The sequence below is a fragment of the Panulirus ornatus genome, chromosome 20 (genome assembly GCF_036320965.1).
Source record: "Panulirus ornatus isolate Po-2019 chromosome 20, ASM3632096v1, whole genome shotgun sequence".
Classification (NCBI taxonomy): domain Eukaryota; kingdom Metazoa; phylum Arthropoda; class Malacostraca; order Decapoda; family Palinuridae; genus Panulirus; species Panulirus ornatus.
In genome coordinates this window covers 57,938,018-57,960,062 of record NC_092243.1, presented here as the reverse complement: position 1 = coordinate 57,960,062, position 22,045 = coordinate 57,938,018, and the positions used below count along the sequence as shown (strand labels likewise).

Below are 22,045 nucleotides of genomic sequence, written 5' to 3'. Positions count from 1 at the left end.
GGCCATCTCTCCTACTTACATAAGTATACTTATGTATATCTCGCTTTTTAAACCAGGTATTCCCAATCATCAGTCCTTTTTCAGATTATAAATCTACAAGCTCTTCACCATTTCCATTTACAACACTGAACACCCCATGTATACCAATTATTCCCTCAACTGCCACATTACTCACCTTTGCATTGAAATCACCCAACACTATAACCCGGTCTCGTGCATCAAAACCACTAACACACTCATTCAGCTGCTCCCAAAAAAAAGAATATATATAGATATATTCATATTCTTATACATATTCGCCATTTTCCGTATTAGTGAGGTAGCTTCAAGAACAGAGGTTGAGCCTTAGAGTGAAAATCCTCGCTTAGCCCCCGTCTCTATTCATTTTTTTGGAAAAGTAAAAACTGGAGGGGAGGATTTCCAGCCCCTCTGAATCACCTACACCAACACAGGAGAGATGTGGGTAGTATCTCATTTGTTCCCTTTTTCAGCATCTGCTCCTTCCTCTTGACCTCCTAATACTTTCTCTTGTATGCCTCCCAATACCATGCATTCTAACACTGTAAGTACTGCCCATACACCTCTTTTCTTTTTTCATCTGCAACTTTATCTTGTCATCCCTACCTCTCACTACCTTCCCACAGCTCACTACCTTTCTAATCTCCCATTCCTCACCCAGTCCCCTAGTTTTGTTTACTCTCATGTTTTGCCCTTTTACAATATGTCCCTCCTAATATTTCTTTCCATGCTCACTGACTTTCATCACCCCTCTTCTCACCCATACAATATCTTCTTTTTCGAAGGCCTTTACAAATCTTGACCTTTGTCTTGACTAGGTTATGATTGGACATCCCACCAGCTGCTCCTTTCAGCACATTCACATCCAAGAGTCATTCTTTTATACACTTATGAAATAGTATGTAATGTGATGATGTTCTCTAACCATCTTTCCTACTCCATCATGTATGCTTGTGTTTGTCCCTCTTTTTAAATCAGGTATTCCACTAGTCCTTTTTCAAAACACAACTTCACAAGTTGTTCAACCATTTCTATTAATCTTACTGAATACTCCTTGCCTCCCAGTTATACCCTCAACTGTTAGATTACTATCTATATATCTGTCTATCTATATTCTTGATGACCATTCCCTTTAGGAACTCCCTTAAGGGGGTGGCCATAGCAAAAGTGTTTCCATAACAAGTGAACTCCAGTGCCGCTTCTTAACCTTAAGTATCTCACCCTTCACAGGCCACTGGCAGTAGGCAGCTGTAGCACAGTGTTTTTAGAGGCTCCTATCTACTATTCCTGCTGGTTATTTGTGCCCATTATGTCTACCTGATGTTCCTGCTTAATGTTCCAACTTACTATTCCTACCTAATGCTCCAATTTGATATTCCTTCCTATCACTTCTACCTCTTGTCTCTATCTAATGTTCATATCTAATGTTCCTACCTGCCACTTCAGTCAATTGCTCCTATATTTTGCTGAAAGATGAGGCTAGCACATAGTTCTCACTGTAGGAAAATCTCAAGTTATGAAGAAAGAGTTGTGTGAATTAACTGTTGTCAAGTGTCATGTGTGACAAGGAGAGACTGTATATTTTTGGACAGAATGCTGGCAGTCTATGTGTGGATGAGGCAAAAAGAAAGATTACCTGGATCAAAGGAGTGCAAGTTGGCAGCCACTGAAGTGCTGGCTCACTATGCAGGCATTTTAACCCTCCTGGCACCCAGATGGATAATGCCAGTAATATACCTCCGTGGTCAGTGGCTGCCTACCATGTACTACCTACATGCCAAGTTACTCACTTTCACATTTTTATCACCCATCACTAATACCTGTTTTCTAGCATCAAAGCATTCTTTTCTTGTTTCTGCTCATGGCCAGATGCATAAGCACTAATGATCACCCTTCTCTTGCATTTATTATTACTATTATTATCAATTATTATCATTATTATTATTACTATTATTATTATTATTATTATTATTATTATTATTATTATTATTATTATTATTACTATTATTATTATTATTTTTTTTTTTTTTTTTTTTTTATACTTTGTCGCTGTCTCCCGCGTTTGCGAGGTAGCGCAAGGAAACAGACGAAAGAAATGGCCCCCCCCCCATACACATGTACATACACACGTCCACACACGCAAATATACATACCTACACAGCTTTCCATGGTTTACCCCAGACGCTTCACATGCCTTGCTTCAATCCACTGACAGCACGTCAACCCCTGTATACCACATGACTCCAATTCACTCTATTTCTTGCCCTCCTTTCACCCTCCTGCATGTTCAGGCCCCGATCACACAAAATCTTTTTCACTCCATCTTTCCACCTCCAATTTGGTCTCCCTCTTCTCCTCGTTCCCTCCACCTCCGACACTTATATCCTCTTGGTCAATCTCTCCTCACTCATTCTCTCCATGTGCCCAAACCATTTCAAAACACCCTCTTCTGCTCTCTCAACCACGCTCTTTTTATTTCCACACATCTCTCTTACCCTTACGTTACTTACTTACTTACTCGATTATTATTATTATTATTATTATTATTACAAGGAGAAGTGAGAGACCAGTTTGGATGTGAAAGGATGGAGTGAAAAAGATTTTGAGCAATCAGGGCATGAACATACAGGAGGGTGAGAGGCGTGCAAGAAATAGAGTGAATTGGAATAATGTGGTATATCAGGATCGACGTGTTGTCAGTGGACTGAACCAGGGCATGTGAAACTTCTGGGGTAAACCAGTTGTGGTTTTGGTGCATTACATATGACAACTAGAGATGGTGTGAATGAATGTGGCCTTTTTTGTTTGTTTTCCTGGCACTACCTTGCTGAAGCATGGGGTAGTAATGCTGTTTTCTGTGGAGCGGAGTGGTGCTAGGAAACGGTGATCAAGTATGATAAATAAATATATTGCTTATAGAATGAGATGTGGGTAATATCCCTAATTTCAAATGTGATACAGTACTTTTATTATAATTCCAGAGAGCGAGGAAGAAGCTGTATCTCATGTGCAAGGGGAAACAATAAACTCCATTGACAAATTGGTATCTGATTCAGCCCGACAGAAGACCATGGTGGAACAGTTCTTTGGGTTGTTAAGAGGTTAGCTTCGAAACTTTAAAGGTTCTTTGGTCTTTTCTTTGTTGTGTTTAGACATAGATATTAATACATAGTTCACCAATTTATAGCAGGTTATTCCAAGCAAACTCAAGATTTTTATTGTGTTGTGTTTGATTTTATGCATCTGTGTCAGTACCATAATGACACTTCATTCACACCTACTGTATATACTCATGGAACAACTGATCTCATGTATGTGTCAGTCCCCGCTTTTGCCTGAAAATCCTTAATTTTTCATGTACATTATATGTAGTAGAAATAGTTGTAATGTTAGTAGCAGATGTCATTTAGCAGAAGATGACTGGTATTAGTCACTTACCCTACTCTGGCCCAGGTTACTGTTTTATGCTCTTTTTTCCTCCCTTATCTTTGGCTTTTTGGTATTCAGTCCACACACGTGTACCTTATCCATTTCAAACATGACAGTAGGCAACACGTAATACACATTACTTTTCATTCTCGTTTCAAGTTTTTCTTAACAATTTCCATCAAAAAGGAAAATATCTTTATAGTACAACATCTTCCAGATTTTTAAGTACTGAATCAGAGGAAAGGGTGGCTCCCAAGACTCTTTTGACCAACAGCAAGCAACTGTGATCTCCTCCATCGTTCCAGACACAGCTCTTTCTCTGTTCATCTCTTCAACTTTTGCAGTCATATCTATCTTTCCCTTTGTAGAATACTATTTTTCCCACTTCTCATTTCACTTCCCTCATGACTTTTGCATTATCTACATACATATTCAGATAGGAATCATACCTTCTAACATGTCATTAACTTAGATCAAGAGGAGTAATGTCCTAAAACCCTGTGGCACTCCACTGGTGACTTCCACTCATTTATTCTCTTCCATGAAGATAGTCTATTCATCTTCATTTAAGATAATCTTCTATCCATTGGAGAAGTTTCCTCATTATTTCTGCCTCGTGATCATGCTTCTTAATCAGTCTCCCAAGCAATACAGTGTCAAATGCTTTCTGGCAGTCCAGATAAAAGCAGTCCATCCAGCCTTCCCCTTTGTCAAAGATTGAGCTCACTCTCTTACAAATCTAGAGAGGTTTGTTACACATGCTCTCCTTTCCTTAAAGCCAAGTTATCTCTCACTTTGATAATTATAGTCTCGTTTAGTCTTCCATTTGCTTTCTGAATCATCTTTACCAGAACATTACTGAACACACTTGTCCGGGAGTCTTGTAAGGAGTTCATTCCTTCATGGTCTCCTTTCTTATAGATATGTATGACTTTTGCCCTTTTCCATTCTGTTAGCAATTTGTCTTATTCCAGTGATATTTTACAAAGAAATTCAAACAGTGACAGACTTCTGGGTTCATTCAAGGCTATTTGTGATTGTAGAAGGTATCACAAACTCACAGACAAGTGTGGTAAAAGGTAGAAGGAATACAGATAATTCATTGAGAATAACGTGCAAATTGTTAGTTTGTCTAAGGAGGCACAACCAATGTAAGTTGTGGGCTTGAAGTGAAATATAATCAAGTCTTTTCTTAAATGTATCTATTTTACTGCTTTCAACCACTCTGATTAGCAAATCATTCTGTATATTAACAGTCTTGTTGAAGAAGATGTCCACCTCATTTGAGGTAAAATGTTTACTACAAGTTTGTATCCTTTACTTCGAACGACATCCTATGAATCAAGTCCTAAGAAGCTTGATAGATCAAGATTATCAGACCTTTTGATAATTCTGAATACTTGTAGTAGATCCACTTCCACTTATTTTTTTCAGCTGAAAAGATTCAGATCATTTAAGTGAATCTCATAGGATATACCTCTCAACCCAGGAATTATCTTGATAGTTCAACACAGCACTCTGTCCATTCTGTCTTATGTTATTTATTAGGGTGACCAAAACTAATCCAATATTCAAGATAGCAATGAGCCAGTGAATTGTAATAAGTAAGAAGGATTTTTTGGACTTAAATTTGAAGGCTTCTTTGTCCTGCTTACTTGGTTTTAAGTCATGAGAGATTATTATGCCCAATATTTTTCCTCAATTACCTTTTGCAGCTTGACAGAATTCATATTGTACCTCACCTATTCATTTTTGCTACCTGTAAGTAAAAATAAAAGTTGCACTCCTTTGACCCAGGTAGCTGTCTTAATCTCTCTGCCTCACCCACATGTGGACTGCAGGCATTCTGTACACAAACATACAATCTCTCCTTGTCCCACATAACATTTGACAACACTTGCATAACTCATTCTTCATAACTGTAGATTTTCCTGGGGTGAGCGCTATGTGCTAGCCCTGCATTTTGGCATAATGGTAGGAGCAATAGAGAGAAGTAGTGGGTAGGAACATTACATGGGGGCATTAAGTAGAAACTTCAGGTAGAAGTGGTAGGTATGAGCATTAGCTGGGAGCATTAAGTAGAAGTAATAGGTTGGAATATTAGGCAGAAACATCAGTTAGCCACATTAGGTAGAAGCAGTTGGTGGGAACATTACGTAGGAGCCTCTGAAAACATTGTGCTGGAGTTGCCTTCTCCCAGTGGCCTGATGAAGTTGAGGTCTAAAGGCTAAGATGCAGCACTGGAGTTCAGCAGTTATGGAGACTCTTGCCGTTTCCAAAGTTAGAAGGAAACACCGATATAGGTTTTTTCCAAAGGTAGAAGGCAACATAGATATAGAATTTTTTTTAGTAATGTACGTAATCGCTGTTACCGGTGTCAACAAGTTAGTGCCAGGAAACTGACGAAGAATGGCTCATCCACTCATATACACATAAATATTACTTTTTTTAATATAATTAATCGCCATCTCCCGTGTCAGCGAGGTAGCGCAAGGAAACAGACTAGGAATGGCCCTACTTACCCACGTACACATGTATATACATAAACGCCCATACCCGCATATATACATATATATACATTTCAATGTAGACATAACAGATACATACACAGACATATACATATATGCACATAGACTTATTCATACTTGCTGCCTTCATCCATTTCTGTTGCCACCCCACCACACATGAAATAGCATCCCCTCCACCCCCACCAATGAGGTGGCGCCAGGAAAAGACAAAGAAGGCCTCATTCATTCACACTCAGTCACTAGCTGTCATGTGTAATGCACCGAAACCACAGCTCCCTTTCCACATCCAGGCCCCACAGACCTTTCCATGGTTTACTCTAGATGCTTCACATGCCCTGGTTCAATCCGTTGACAGCACATTGACCCCGGTATACCACATCGTTCCAGTTCACTCTATTCCTTGCACACCTTTCACCCTCCTGTATGATCAGGCCCCGATTGCTCAAAATCTTTTTCACTCCATCCTTCCACTTCCAGTTTGGTCTCCCGCTTCTCCTTCTTCCCTACACCTCTGACACATATATCCTCTTTGTCAGTCTTTCTTCACTCATTCTCTTCATGTGTCCAAACCATTTCAACACACCCTCTTCTGCTCTCTCAACCACCCTCTTTTAATTATAACACAACTCTCTTACCCTTTCATTACTCACTCAATCAAACAACCTCACACCACATATTGTCCTCAGACATCTCATTTCCAACACATCCACCTCCGTCTGCACAATCCTATCTATAGCCCATGCCCCGCAACCATATAACATTGTTGGAACTACTATTCCTTCAAACGTACCCATTTTTGCTCTCCGAGATAATGTTCCTGCCTTCCACACAATCTTCAATGCTCCCAAAACCTTCATTCCCTCCTCCATCGTGTGACTCACTTCCACTTCCATGGTTCCATTCGCTGCTAAGTCCACTTCCAAATATCTAAAACACTTCATTGCCTCCAGTTTTTCTCTATTCAAACTTACCTCCCAATTAACTTGTCCCTTAACCCTACTGAACCTAATACCCTTGCTCTTATTCATTTTTACTCTCAGCTTTCTTCTTTCACACACTTTATCAAACTCAGTCACCGAATTCTGCAGTTTCTCAACCGAATCAGCCACCAGCACTGTATCATCATAATAATAATATTATTATTATTATTATTATTATTATTATTATTATTAAGTGTGTGAAAGAAGAAAGCTAAGAGTAAATGTGAATAAGAGTAAGGTTATTAGGTACAGTAGGGTTGAGGGTCAAGTCAATTGGGAGGTAAGTTTGAATAGAGAAAAACTGGAGGAAGTAAAGTGTTTTAGATATCTGGGAGTGGATCTGGCAGCGGATGGAACCATGGAAGCGGAAGTGAATCATGGGGTGGTGGAGGGGGCGAAAATTCTGGGAGCATTGAAGAATGTGTGGAAGTCGAGAACATTATCTCGGAAAGTAAAAATGGGTATGTTTGAAGGAATAGTGGTTCCAACAATGTTGTATGGTTGCGAGGCGTGGTCTATGGATAGAGTTGTGCGCAGGAGGGTGGATGTGCTGGAAATGAGATGTTTGAGGACAATATGTGGTGTGAGGTGGTTTGATCGAGTAAGTAATGTAAGGGTAAGAGAGATGTGTGGAAATAAAAAGAGCATGGTTGAGAGAGCAGAAGAGGGTGTTTTGAAATGGTTTGGTCACATGGAGATAATGAGTGAGGAAAGATTGACCAAGAGGATATATGTGTCAGAGGTGGAGGGAACGAGGAGAAGTGGGAGACCAAATTGGAGGTGGAAAGATGGAGTGAAAAAGATTTTTTTGTGTGATCGGGGCCTGAACATGCAGGAGGGTGAAAGGCGTGCAAGGAATAGAGTGAATTGGAACGATGTGGTATACTGGGGTCGACGTGCTGTCAATGGATTGAACCAGGGCATGTGAAGCGTCTGGAGTAAACCATGAAAAGTTGTGTGGGGCCTGGATGTGGAGAGGGAGCTGTGGTTTCGGTGCATTATTACATGACAGCTAGAGACTGAGTGTGAACGAATGGGGCCTTTGGTGTCTTTTCCTAGCGCAACCTCGCACACATGAGGGGGGAGGGGGTTGTTATTCCATGTGTGGCAGGGTGGCGATGGGAACAAATAAAGGAAGACAGTATGAATTATGTACATGTGTATATATGTATATGTCTGTGTGTATATATATGTGTACATTGAGATGTATAGGTATGTATATTTGCGTGTGTGGACGTGTATGTATATACATGTGTATGTGGGCAGGTTGGGCCATTCCTTTGTCTGTTTCCTTGCGCTACCTAGCAAACGCGGGAGAGAGCGACAAAGCAAAATAAATAAATAAAATAAAAAAAAAATTATTATTATTATTATTATACTTAATTGCTGTTTCCCGCATCAGCGAGGTAGTGGAATGAGGCAGACGACGAATGGCCCAGCCACTCACATACGCATATATTTATACATAAACACCCATACAGGCACATGTACATGCATATACATTTCAATGTATACATACACAGACATATATACACGTGTACAAATTCATACTCGCTGCCTTCATCCATTCCCGTTGCCACCCCATCACACAGGAAATAGCATCCCCCCTTCAGTGAAGTAGCGCCAGGAAAAGACATTTCTTTATTCTTATTATACTTTGTCGCTTTCTCCCGCGTTAATGAGGTAGAGCAAGGAAACAGATGAAAGAATGGCCCAACCCACCCACATACACATGTATATACATACACGTCCACACACGCACATATACATACCTATACATCTCAACCTATACATATATATATACACACACAGACATATACATATATACACATGTACATAATTCATACTGTCTGCCCTTATTCATTCCCGTCAACACCCCACCACACATGAAATGAAAACCCCCTCCCTTCGCATGTGCGTGAGGTAGCGCTAGGAAAAGACAACAAAGGCCACATTCGTTCACACTTAGACTCTAGCTGTCATGTATAATGCACCAAAACCACAGCTTCATTTCCACATCCAGGCCCCACAAAACTTTCCATGGTTTACCCCAGATGCTTCACATGCCCTGGTTCAATCCATTGACAGCACGTCGACCCTGGTATACCACATCGTTCTGATTCACTCTGTTCCTTGCACGCCTTTCACCCTCCTGCATGTTCAGGCCCCGATCACTCAAAATCTTTTTCACTCCATCTTTCCACCTCCAATTTGGTCTCCCATTTCTCGTTCCCTCCACCTCTGACACATATATATCCTCTTTGTCAATCTTTCCTCACTCATTCTCTCCATGTGACCAAACCATTTCAAAACACCCTCTTCTGCTCTCTCAACCATACTTTTTTTATTTCCACACATCTCTCTTACCCTTTCATTACTTACTCAATCAAACAACGTCACACCACATATTGCCCTCAAACATCTCATTTCCTGCACATCCACCTTCTTCCACACAACTCTATCTATAGCCCATGCCTCGCAACCATATAACATTCTTGGAACCACTATTCCTTCAAACATACCCATTATTGCATTCCAAGATAACATTCTCAACTTCCACACATTTTTCAACGCTCCCAGAACTTTCGCCCCCTCCCCCACCGTATGATTCACTTCCGCTTCCATGGTTCCATCCGCTGCCATATCCACTCCCAGATATCTAAAACACTTCACTTCCTCCAGTTTTTCTCCATTCAAACTTACCTCCCAAATGACTTGTCCCTCAACCCTACTGTACCTAATAACCTTGCTCTTATTCACATTTACTCTCAGCTTTCTTCTTTCACACACTTCACCAAACTCAGTCACCAGCTTCTGCAGTTTCTCACCCAAATCAGCCATCAGTGCTGTATCATCAGCAAACAATAACTGACTCGCTTCCCAAGCTCTCTCGCCCACAGCAGACTGCATACTTGCCCCTCTTTCCAAAACTCTTGCATTCACCTTCCTAACAACCCCATCCATAAACAAATTAAACAACCATGGAGACATCACGCACCCCTATAGCAAACCTGCATTCACTGACAACCAATCGCTTTCCTTTCTTCCTACATGTACACATGCCTTACATCCTCAATAAAAACTTTTCACTGCTTCTAACAACTTACCTCCCACTCCATATATTCTTAATATCTTCCACAGAGCATCTCTATCAACTCTATCATATGCCTTCTCCAGATCCATAAATGCTACATACAAATCCACTTGCTTTTCTAAATATTTCTCACATACATTTTCAAAGCAAACACCTGATCCACACATCCTCTACCGCTTCTGAAATCACACTACTTTTCCCCAATCTGATGCTCTGTACATGCCTTCACCCTCTCAATCAATACCCTCCCATATAATTTCCCAGGAATACTAAACAAACTTATACCTCTGTAATTTGAGCGCTCACTCTTATCCCCATTGCCTTTGTACAACGGCACTATGCAAGCATTCCACCTGTCCTCAGGCACCTCACCTTGAGTCATACATACATTAAATAACCTTACCAACCAGTCAACAATACAGTCACCCCCTTATTTAATAAATTCCACTGCAATACCATCCAAACCTGCTGCCTTGCCAGTTTTCATTTTCCACAAAGCTCTTACTACCTCTTCTCTGTTTACCAAATCATTCTCCCTAACCCTCTCACTTTCACACCACCTCGACCAAACACCCTATATATGCCACTCTATCATCAAACACATTCAACAAACCTTCAAAATACTCACTCCATCTCCTTCTCACATCACCACTACTTGTTGTCTCCTCCCCATTAGCCCCCTTCACTGATGTTCCCATATGTTCCCTTGTCTTATGCACTTTATTCACTTCCTTCCAGAACATCTTTTTATTCTTTCTGAAATTCAATGATACTCTCTCACCCCAACTCTCATTTGCCCTCTTTTTTGCCTCTTGCACCTTTCCCTTGACCTCCTGCCTCTTTCTTTTATACATCTCCCAGTCATTTGCATTATTTCCATGCAAAAATCGTCCAAATGTCTCTCTTCTCTTTCACTAATACATATATACATAAATGCCCATACACACACATATACATCTTAATACATATCATCATATACATACATATACATATCAACATGTACATATATGCACATGTTCATATTCATATTTGCTTGCCTTCATCCATTCCTGTCGCCACCCTGCCCCACAGGAAACAGCATCGATACCCCTTGCTTCAGTGAGGTAGTGCCAGGAAAATAGACAAAAAGGCCACCTTCATTTACTCTCACTCTCTAGCTGTCATGTGTAATGCTCCCTGTCCACATCCAGGCCCCACAGACCTTTCCATGGTTTACCCCAGATGCTTCTCATGCCCTGATTCAGTCTATTGACAGCACGTCGACCCTGGTATACCGCATCGTTCCAGTTCACTCTATTCCTTGCACACCTCTCACCCTCCTGTGTGTTCAGGCCCTGATCCATCATTCTACCTACAATTTGGTCTCCTGCTTCCCCCCATGTCTGACACATATATCCTCTTTGTCAGTCTCTTTCCTCACTCATTCTCTCTATATGTCCAAACCATTTCAACACACTGTCTTCTGCTCTCTCAACCACACTCTTTTTATTTCCATACATCTCTCTTACCCTTTCATTACTTACTTGATCAAACCACCTCACGCCACATATTGTCCTCAAATATCTCATTTCCAACACGTCCACCCTCCTCTGCACAACCCTATCTATAGCTTATGCCTCACAACCATATAACATTGTTGGAACTACTAATCCGTCAATTATGCCCATTTTTGCCCTCTGAGGTAATGTTCTCTCCTTCCACCCATTCTTCATCGTTCCCAGAACCTTCACCCCTCCCCCACCCTGTGACTCACTTCTGCTTCCATAGTTCCATCCGCTGCTAAGTCCAATCCCAGATATCTAAAACACTTCACTTCCTCCAGTTTTTCTCCATTTAAACTTGCATCCCAATTAACTTGTCCCTCAACCCTACTGAACCTAATAACCTGGCTCTTATTCACACTCACTCTCAAGAATAGATATAGTCTGTAAAACTTTGCACTTATCAATATCAAAATTCATTTGCTACCCACTTCGAAGCTGTTAACTCCCAAGTTTATTTGTAGATGTATTTTCCAGCCTTGTATGATTATGATCAGCAAATTTTGATATCTTGTAATGCAGCCCCTTATCAATATTATTAATTTATGTGAAAAGGGGTGGTCCCAAAACTGATTCTTGTTGCACACCATGTGTTTTGTTGAACCAATTTAAGGCTTGACTATTACCAACAACTCTTTATTTATGGCCAGTTGACCAATATCATATCCTTTGAAGTATAACCCCATCATTGCCATGTGACTTTATTTCTCCTTGTAACCTTTGATATACAACCTTGCCATATGTTTTTTTAAAATCCAGATGGAATATATTGTTTTACTTTTGTCATAATTTGTCAGTTATATCATAAAAGAAATCAAGCAGATTTGCCAGACAAGTGTGATGTTATCAAAAACCATGCTGAGAACCTTTATTAAGGTGTGTTTCTGGAAGTGGCTTACAATTCAATCTTGAATGATGATTTCCCTCAGTTTTCTAACCACAGAGTGAAGGTAAATGGATGATAATTTTTGGGCAGTGACTTGTACCTTTTTTTGATACTGGTGGTAAATTGGCAGACTTCCATTCATCTGGATCCCTTCCCATAACAAGTGATTTGTTAAAAAGGCAGTCAAAGGCTTAACTACTTCATTTTTTTACTTCTTTTATTGTCCTCTGATAAAACCTATCAAGGCCTGTTGTTTTATTTATTTTCATTCCTTTTATTGCTGATGGTATGTCTTCAGCTTTTATGTCAGTATATTGCAGAACATTCTCCTCTCATATTAATGAAACTGGATTTAGGGCATGGGCTGTGTCTTTGATTGTAAATCCAGATGCAAAAATGTTGTTTGAGATTTTTGCCACAGCTTTGATGTCTTGAACCAAGTCACTGATTTCCATGATTAATGGACCAGAGTTGACTGGAGAGTAACTCTCTTGCTTCGAATGTGATTGAAAAATTCCTTAGAATTTATTTTGTTGTTTTCGGTGATATATACTTCATATTAATGTTTACTTGTCATATGAATCTCAAACTTTCTTTATGCAACTTTACATTACTTGTTGGTTATTGGTCTCTTTGAATTTCTTATGAGCTACCTTCCTAGACAACAGGCACTTTTTTGTATCACCACTTCACCACCTTGGCTTAGTTTTGGAAATAGACTGTCTGCTAAGCACTGGCACTTATGTACCCTTTATTGACCATATCATCCCAGGTTTGCCTGTCAGGAGCAATGAGAAGATCATTAAAGTTCACAGGTTTAAGATTGAGTATTTTTTTCAACTGTCAGTGTTTACCAACAGAACATGCATTGTTGCAAGTGATCTCAGAAGTAATTTGTCAGTGATCTCTTGTACCAAACTTTTCTCCAGCTTCAGCATTGATTACAAGATCCTCATTTGTGGTTAGAATTAAATCTAATATATTCTCATCACAAATAGGTTTTTGACAGATTAGATTAGGGAACTATTCAGCAAATTTAGGTTGGCTCCATACCTGGAGCTACTGGAAATTTATTTCTCGTCTTTAGATACCGGTATGTTAAAACCTCTTACTGTAATAGAATTGTGCTCATTACAAAAATCTTATTGATCATAAAATCTTTCATCAGTCTCTGGCATCTTTGTAAGGAGCATATAAACTAGTTCTATGTTATTTTCATGTGAAGTGTGTCTTTAATTTCTGTGTAATTGAAGTCAACATCTTTAACAGCTACAAAATTTTTTGCCATAGGATTTAAATGAGCATTAACGAAGAGCAAGATGCCACCCCCTTACTTGTTTCTCATATCCCTGTTAAAGGACTGCACCCTGGAATTGAGTATTCAAATCACCTATAACTAATAACTGATCTCATGCAACAAAACTGCTGACATACTCACTCAGCTTCTCCCCAAACACTTGTCTCTCTTCATCTTTCTTTTCTTGGTTGTTTTTACTTGCATCATTCTGGAGCTCACTCCCTTAAACTTTCACGCATTCCATTTCCTGCTTCAGCAATAGTGCTACCCCTTCCTTAGCTTTTGCTCTAACACCAATTCATGACTCCACCAAAGATATTCCCAAAACTTTCTTCCCCCATACCCTTGAGCTTTATTTCTCAGAACCAGAATATTCAGGTTTCTTCCTCCAAACATACTACACATCTCTTTTTTTCTCATCTTGGTAACATTCACATACTTTCTGATACTCTAGCCTGAATCTTTGAGGAGGATGTGCAATCCTTGTTTGGCTCTTTCTTTTTTTCCATCTTTTAGACAATGAAATATGAGAAGAGGAGGGTTTCCAGCCCCCACTCCCTCTGCCACCTTTCTTACTTGCCCTATACTTAAATCAAAAACATTAACTAGGACTTATTGTTAATCTAAGTATCTGAATCAAGAATAGTGGCTTAGAATACTGCACAGTAGTAAAATGATACTGCTTTAGATCTAGTACAGTAGATGGATGCTCCACTAATATCAACACTGCATTGACCAGAATTAATATGCCACTTAATGTCTTAAATTTGCTCTTTTTTCCCAGAACCATAAGATTCATGGCATTTTCTTACAGGTAATAACACAGTTTATGACATGAACAATTGAAGTTGTGTCCGCCATGATACTTATGTGTTTGATTGGTGACTGAGGGGATGCAGCCACTTGCTAGGGAATAGTTTCTCTATGGAGTGATTACTTGCTGTTGCAATGAACTGCATTATTTTCAGAACTTTTCACTTTTTTGTGTATGTTTTATGGATATGATATTTTCTTTATGGGCAACATATGCAACACTATAATCCTTGGTGGCATTGCTACTTACCATTGAGTGATCACTTTCCAGAGGAGTCACCTGCTATTACCAAACAGTTTTTTGCACTTCAAATATATTTTCTCCATGCTATTTGTTTTTTAATGGGCAATGTATATATGGCTTACAGGGTCACCAGGAAGCAGAAGCCAGATGTACTTGCTTTGGCCTGCTTACTTTTCCTCATATTTCACAGACACCCTTCAGATTGAAGTCTTGTGACCCCAGTTTTAGGTTATCATTTTAGGTTTGATCATTGAGTCAAACTAGAGTACTTTAAGATAATTTTTTTTATTGTAGTTATGATCTCTAATTTTAACTTTCTTGCATGATTTGTTTGTTTGTAAAATATTATCATCAGGTTTTTCATACGTTCCTTGTCATTCTTTTAGAGTTTTTTCCATATTAATTTAAGAGTTTAGCTTGTGTTGAGCCATGGTGAATAAAATGTAGTTATTTCAATAGGTCGACGAAAACAGCCTCGCCATTTTGATATAGAGGGATCACGATTATTTTGTGACTTACCAAATGACTACATTGATGATCCAACTCAGGGTGGAGCGAAAGGTTAGTGTAAACATTACTTTTTTGCTGAACTGTATTGAAAGTTTAAAGTAAGATAGAATTTATCCCACCTTATTGGTGTTAATAACCCCTTTTGAAAGAAAGAAAAGAAATATTTATGATTCATATATCTATCAATATTCAGTGAAATATCTACCTCACCAAGAGTACAATATTTTGTTGAAATCCTTAGAGGACATATATCTGTGTATCTGTTGATCATCTCCTATATATATTTCTGATGCCCATTACCACTGGACTCCCTCATGGGGGTGGCCATGGCAAAAGAGTTTCCAAATTGGTGAACTCCATTGGCACTTTGTTAGCCTTTAGCACCTTACCCTTAACAGGCCACTAGCAGAGGGCAGCTCTCATGCAGTGTTTTCAGAGGCTCCTACATATTGTCCCTACTGACTGTTCTGTCTGTCTGTCTGTCTACATCTCTGATGACTGCTCCCACCTGGAATTTCTTCAAAGGGATAGCCACCAACTACTTTTACCTAATGTGTTTATCTAATGTTTCAACCTACTACATCCTTAATGTTCCTACCTATTACTGCTACCTAATGTTTCTACCTAATGCTCATGCCCAGTGTTCCTACCTACTACTCCTCTCTGCTGCGCCTACCATTTTGCTAAAAGGCGTGGTAAATGCATAGCTCTCTGCAGGAAAATCTGGAATTATGAAGAATGAGTTATGCGAGTTAAGCTTTGTCTAGTGATATGCATGACAAGGAGAAATTGTATGTTTGTGGATAGAATTCCAACAGTCTACATGTGGGTAAAATAGAAAGAAAAAACAGCTACCTGGGTCAAAGGAGTGCAACTTGACAGCCACTGAAGTGCTGGCTCACTATGCAACCATCACTAACCCTCCCAATAGCCAGGCATTTATCACTGGTACTCAAAGGACACTGAATTTAGTTTCTCACTGTAACACAAAATAATCTGTTGCTTTAGACCTGAAAAGTTGTTTTTTATTCAAACATGTTTTCTTTTGAATTGCCATGAGTCAGAGACTGTTTGGCTTGTCACTGAAATATTATGGCTAAAGCACTGCTGATAATAAATTTCCATCAAAACAGTAATATTGCCACCCAAATTCACAACTGCTGGGAGCCCACAGTGCATTTATTCAGATTGTAGAATTTGAAAATGATCATTAACTACATCCACCTTTGAATTCCATGCTCACAGACACTTCTGAGTAATCGCTAATAGGTTCAACTCTTTCACTGATGCTGGTGAATATAGGGTCTTAAATTTTTCTCCAGTCACTGTGACGGGTATACTTTTGGATGGATCCTGTCTATAGAATTCTCTCATGAGAGGATTCTTCCAGATATTCATGCTGAATGTTGGCCTTTGACATTCTACATTGTATTGCCTTACAGAAGTCAATCCTGTTTCCTCAACATGGAGAAAATGTTGCTTGTGGTGAACACTTCTACCATAAACCATAATATCATGAAAAATGATCATTTTTATATATTTTTTATTATACTTTGTCGCTGTCTCCCGCGTTTGCGAGGTAGCGCAAGGAAACAGACGAAAGAAATGGCCCAACCCCCCCCCATACACATGTATATACATACGTCCACACACGCAAATATACATACCTACACAGCTTTCCATGGTTTACCCCAGTTGCTTCACATGCCTTGATTCAATCCACTGACAGCACGTCAACCCCGGTATACCACATCGCTCCAATTCACTCTATTCCTTGCCCTCCTTTCACCCTCCTGCATGTTCAGGCCCCGATCACACAAAATCTTTTGCACTCCATCTTTCCACCTCCAATTTGGTCTCCCTCTTCTCCTCGTTCCCTCCACCTCCGACACATATATCCTCTTGGTCAATCTTTCCTCACTCATTCTCTCCATGTGCCCAAACCACTTCAAAACACCCTCTTCTGCTCTCTCAACCATGCTCTTTTTATTTCCACACATCTCTCTTACCCTTACGTTACTCACTCGATCAAACCACCTCACACCACACATTGTCCTCAAACATCTCATTTCCAGCACATCCATCCTCCTGCGCACAACTCTATCCATATCCCACGCCTCGCAACCATACAACATTGTTGGAACCACTATTCCTTCAAACATACCCATTTTTGCTTTCCGAGATAATGTTCTCGACTTCCACACATTCTTCAAGGCCCCCAGAATTTTCGCCCCCTCCCCCACCCTATGATCCACTTCCGCTTCCATGGTTCCATCCGCTGCCAGATCCACTCCCAGATATCTAAAACACTTCACTTCCTCCAGTTTTTCTCCATTCAAACTCACCTCCCAATTGACTTGACCCTCAACCCTACTGTACCTAATAACCTTGCTCTTATTCACATTTACTCTTAACTTTCTTCTTCCACACACTTTACCAAACTCAGTCACCAGCTTCTGCAGTTTCTCACATGAATCAGCCACCAGCGCTGTATCATCAGCGAACAACAACTGACTCACTTCCCAAGCTCTCTCATCCCCAACAGACTTCATACTTGCCCCTCTTTCCAAAACTCTTGCATTTACCTCCCTAACAACCCCATCCATAAACAAATTAAACAACCATGGAGACATCACACACCCCTGCCGCAAACCTACATTCAACAAAGATATATAACCATACAATTTGCCTGGTGCTAATGCAAATAATGATGTACTGCAAAACTTGTTTTCATTGATTTGAGACAGTTGTTCAAACCAACACGTTCTTGATTTTTTGTTGGCAACCCTCCAGTATCTAAAACAAAAAATAGAAAAGTGGCATGAAAGTGATGACTGTGTAAACATGTGAATAATATTAACTGCTTTCTTGGAAAGCTAATGGTGTAGAAAAGTTACTACAAAATCCAAAAAAGTATTTTATCATTATAGAATATTTGGTTTTAGTTGGTGTGTAGCCATCAACCTGGCAAGTATATTACCAGTACTACCTGTCTCGGTATTGGGAGGGTTAATGACGGCTATTAAGCCAACACTAAGTATTTAGTGAAAGGTAAGAAGTTGCATGCAGCTTTTATGGATCTGGAGAAAGCATATGACAGAGTTGAGTGAAATGTTTTGTGGGATGTGTTAAGGATATATGGTATAGGGGCACAACTGTTGGATGGTGTGAAAGCCCTCTTTTGAGGAGCAAATGTGTTTAAGAGTGGATGGAGAGATGAGTGAAAGTATTGATTTTGTAAAACCATAGAGTGAAAGATGAAAGTGTACAAAATTATACTATGGATATGGGGGGAAGACTGGAAGAAGTGAGAGAATTTAAGTTTCTAGGAGCTGTCTTAGGTAAGCGTGGTGATATGGAAGGAAAGATAAGGGAAAGAGGAGTACAGGGTAAAAGAGTCATTAGGTCCATTGATAGAACAATGAAGGGTAGAGGTGTAAGTATGGAAGTGAAGAGAGGATTAAGGAACAGCATAGTCCTCCCAACTCTGACCCATGCAGCTGAAACATAGACATGGAATGAGTCACACAGGTCAAGAGTCCAGACTGTGGAAATGAGCTATTTGAGAAGAGTATGTGGTGTGACTAGATGGAATGAAGAAAGAAATGAAGGCTGTATGAGATATGTGGTATAGCAGGGAATGCAAAGAGAGTGAATTGTGGAGTGGTAGAATGGATGAAACGTAATACTTTGAGGTGGTTTGGGCGTGTGAAAAGAATGCAAGACCAGGAGTTTACAAGGAGAGTATATGATAGTACAATTAAAAGGGTTGGTGTGAGTGGAAGACCACCTGTGACATGGGCAAATAGGGTGGAGGAATACTGGAGGGAGAGAAATGGTGGAAGAATGGATGGGATGGTGTATGCAAGGAAGGCATGTAAGGACAGGGATAAGTGGAGACTTTTGCTGTGACCACCCCATGATGGGAGTTTCTAGAGAGATAGACACTTCATTGGCTGCGAAGTTGCACTCCTCTGACTCAGGTAGCTGTCTTTTCTTTCTGCCTAACCCACACCTAGGCTGCTGGGTCTGTCCACAAACTTAGTATTTCCTTGTCACGCATAATACTTGACAACATTTGCACAACTCAATTTTTGCAACTGTACATTTTTCCTGTGATTAGCACTATGCGCATACCCTGCCTTTTGTCAATATGGTAGGAGAAGTAGATAGAAGAAGTAGGTGGGAATATTATATGGGATCATTAAGCAGAAGTAATTGATAGAAAAATCTAGAAAGATACATTAGGTAGAAGTTATGGGTTGGAACATTAGGTGGACACATAACATAGAAGTTAGTACGAATATTAGGCAGGAGTCTGAAAACACTGAGCAAGAGTTGCCCTGTGCCAATAGCCTGTTAGGGTGAGGCACTAAAGGTTAAAAATGGCACTGGAGTTCACCAGCTATGGAGACCCTTTTACCGTGGCCACCCCCTTGAGGGAGTTCCTAAAGGGAACAGGCATCAGATATATAGATAGATGGATATATAATATATATATAATACTAAAAAGGGATCACACTGTGAGTACCATATTGTTGGTAACAAACTGAGTGACTAATTCTGCAAAAGGGGCTTTGAAGCTATCACATTAGGCTTCTTTCTGAAGGAAAATTAGGGTTGATTATACATCTGTAAGGCATGAGCACATTCCTCAAAATTCCAAAACACAGAACCTGAAATCTTGTTGAGATTGAAGAGTTGAAATAAGTTACTTTTACATCCCAAGTAATTGAGAAATCATTAAGTATCTAGATATAAGCGAAGGATATTTGATTATTTTTTCTTTTCTTTTATATTTTTTTTTTTTTCTTAGAATTAGCAAGGTAGAGCCTGGAACAGAAAAAGAAAAGACCTCATGTGAGGTTTAAAGTTCACTAATGATATTGTTCTTTATAGGGACACCATCTGGCAGTGATGATGAAACTGGCTGTCATTCTGTTACCTTGCCTGGAAAGGTAGGTCACCCATCTTTAGAGCCTACATCCAGTGACTTTGTTTATGCAGTTGCTGGTACTTCAGGGAATCAGCTTCGAAATGAGATGAAAAAGGTGGGTAAAAGGTTTACTTTATGGATAACTTTGTGAGAAAAGAAAAAACATTTGATTGAGTCTTGATAGAAAGTGGTTTAGGAAAAAAAAGGAAGTGTGTAATGGAGAGTGGTGATTAAGAGAGGTGAAGATGAAAGCAGTGTTTGAAAGAGTGGTACTGAAGGGATTTAAGGTCAAACTATAGTTCATTATGTGAAAGTTTTGGCAAACATTCATTACACTGGATGAAGCTAACATTTGGGTGTTTTTCTTGGTATATCAAGCAGCATTGAGGAGATTTTTATTTTTATTTGCTATCATGACTTTTTCGAAGAAATTGCAGTTCATAGGATGAACAGAAAATATGGTTTTGTTAGGAATGATCAGAACATTAGATCAATGCTTAAGCCTTAAATAGCAGCCTCATTTTAAATATCTAGCTGACTTAGTAGCCTATAAAAGTCTATTTCATTGCTAGTAAGGTGCAGGAAAATGAAGGCATGAAGGAAGGTGGTCGGTCTGCCCGACATAGCATTGGAACTTGGCGTTTCACAGAGTACATTTTACATGTGGTGAAGGAGATGGCTAAGGAATGGAATTTATGAGATCATCCAGGTCAGGTGCACCCAAAATACCACAGCTGAGGAAGATTAACGTACCCCTGCACCAGCAACAGAGGATTCCAAGACCAATGCTGTAGCTATCCAGAACAACCTGCAACTCCAACTTTCATTCTGTAATGTGCGAAACCTACTTCACAAAGCTGGCGTGCACCATAGCAACCACACCAAGAAAGAAAAACTAACTACGTGCTCGAGGATATGCAGTTTTCGGGATGGGATATAGACGATTATATTCTCTGATGAGAGAACCTATTCATCCAGCACACATGGGAGGCAGCATTGCTGGTGCGCAAATGGGACAAGATACGCCGGATCGTGCAACATGGCATGCAGGAGTGTGAATCAGGCATCAGGTGACCATATACAACCTGGTGTCATCAGTGCCTATCAGGTTACAGGTTATTGATGCTGAAGGGGTTTTCATTTCTCTCCCTCAATGAACCATAACCTACAGTATATCTTCCTCACCACCTCACATATTCACAAGAACATGTTATTTAAATATGCTTTAAGGAAAAAGATTATTAATGATGGTTATTGTGTTTTATTTTCTGATTTATCCTTTTGACATGAAACAGATCTTTGTTCAAGCCAGAAAACATAACAAGTAAGGCATACAGTTCAGGTGTGTTATATGAATGCAATATAAACTGTCATATTACTACAAAGACCAATAGTTCATGTGAATGGCATTAAACTCGATGGAATATGTATTGGTAGCCAATGTAAAAGTACGAAGTGGCAACTTAGGATATTGACACATTCAGCAGGCAACAGCCTTATAATACCCAAATCTTATCCTTAGCACTGGGTCTACATAGAATATTAATTTTAGATAATTACAGTATCTGATAATCGAAAATACATTGAATGCCTGGGATTGGTGTGTGTGGTTTTGATGTGTGGGAAGAGTGTAGGAGGTAGGCAGTTAGCTATTAGGTTATTACAACCTAGGTGAGGGCAAGCAGCAATGTTCATCTTTGAAGACATCTGCTGACCTTGAGGTTGTTTAGGCTAACAGATGGTTACAACTCATTTATCAAGGGCAAAAT

At 39.7% G+C, this 22,045-nt stretch overlaps 1 protein-coding gene across 4 annotated transcripts in view; it reads left to right on the top strand.

The window, feature by feature from the left end:
* Positions 1 to 22,045, top strand: part of stumps (DBB domain-containing protein stumps) — a 165,490-nt gene that overhangs the window by 129,614 nt on the left and 13,831 nt on the right. For 3 of the 4 annotated variants that reach the window (XM_071674987.1, XM_071674988.1, XM_071674986.1), the window contains exons 12-14: positions 3,000 to 3,119; positions 15,290 to 15,391; positions 20,240 to 20,391. In XM_071674987.1, the coding sequence (XP_071531088.1) occupies positions 3,000 to 3,119; positions 15,290 to 15,391; positions 20,240 to 20,391 (374 nt within the window). Of the gene's footprint in view, positions 1 to 2,999; positions 3,120 to 15,289; positions 15,392 to 20,239; positions 20,392 to 20,848; positions 21,545 to 22,045 lie in introns of those variants that run through there. The other variant, XM_071674989.1, reaches the window with a different exon arrangement.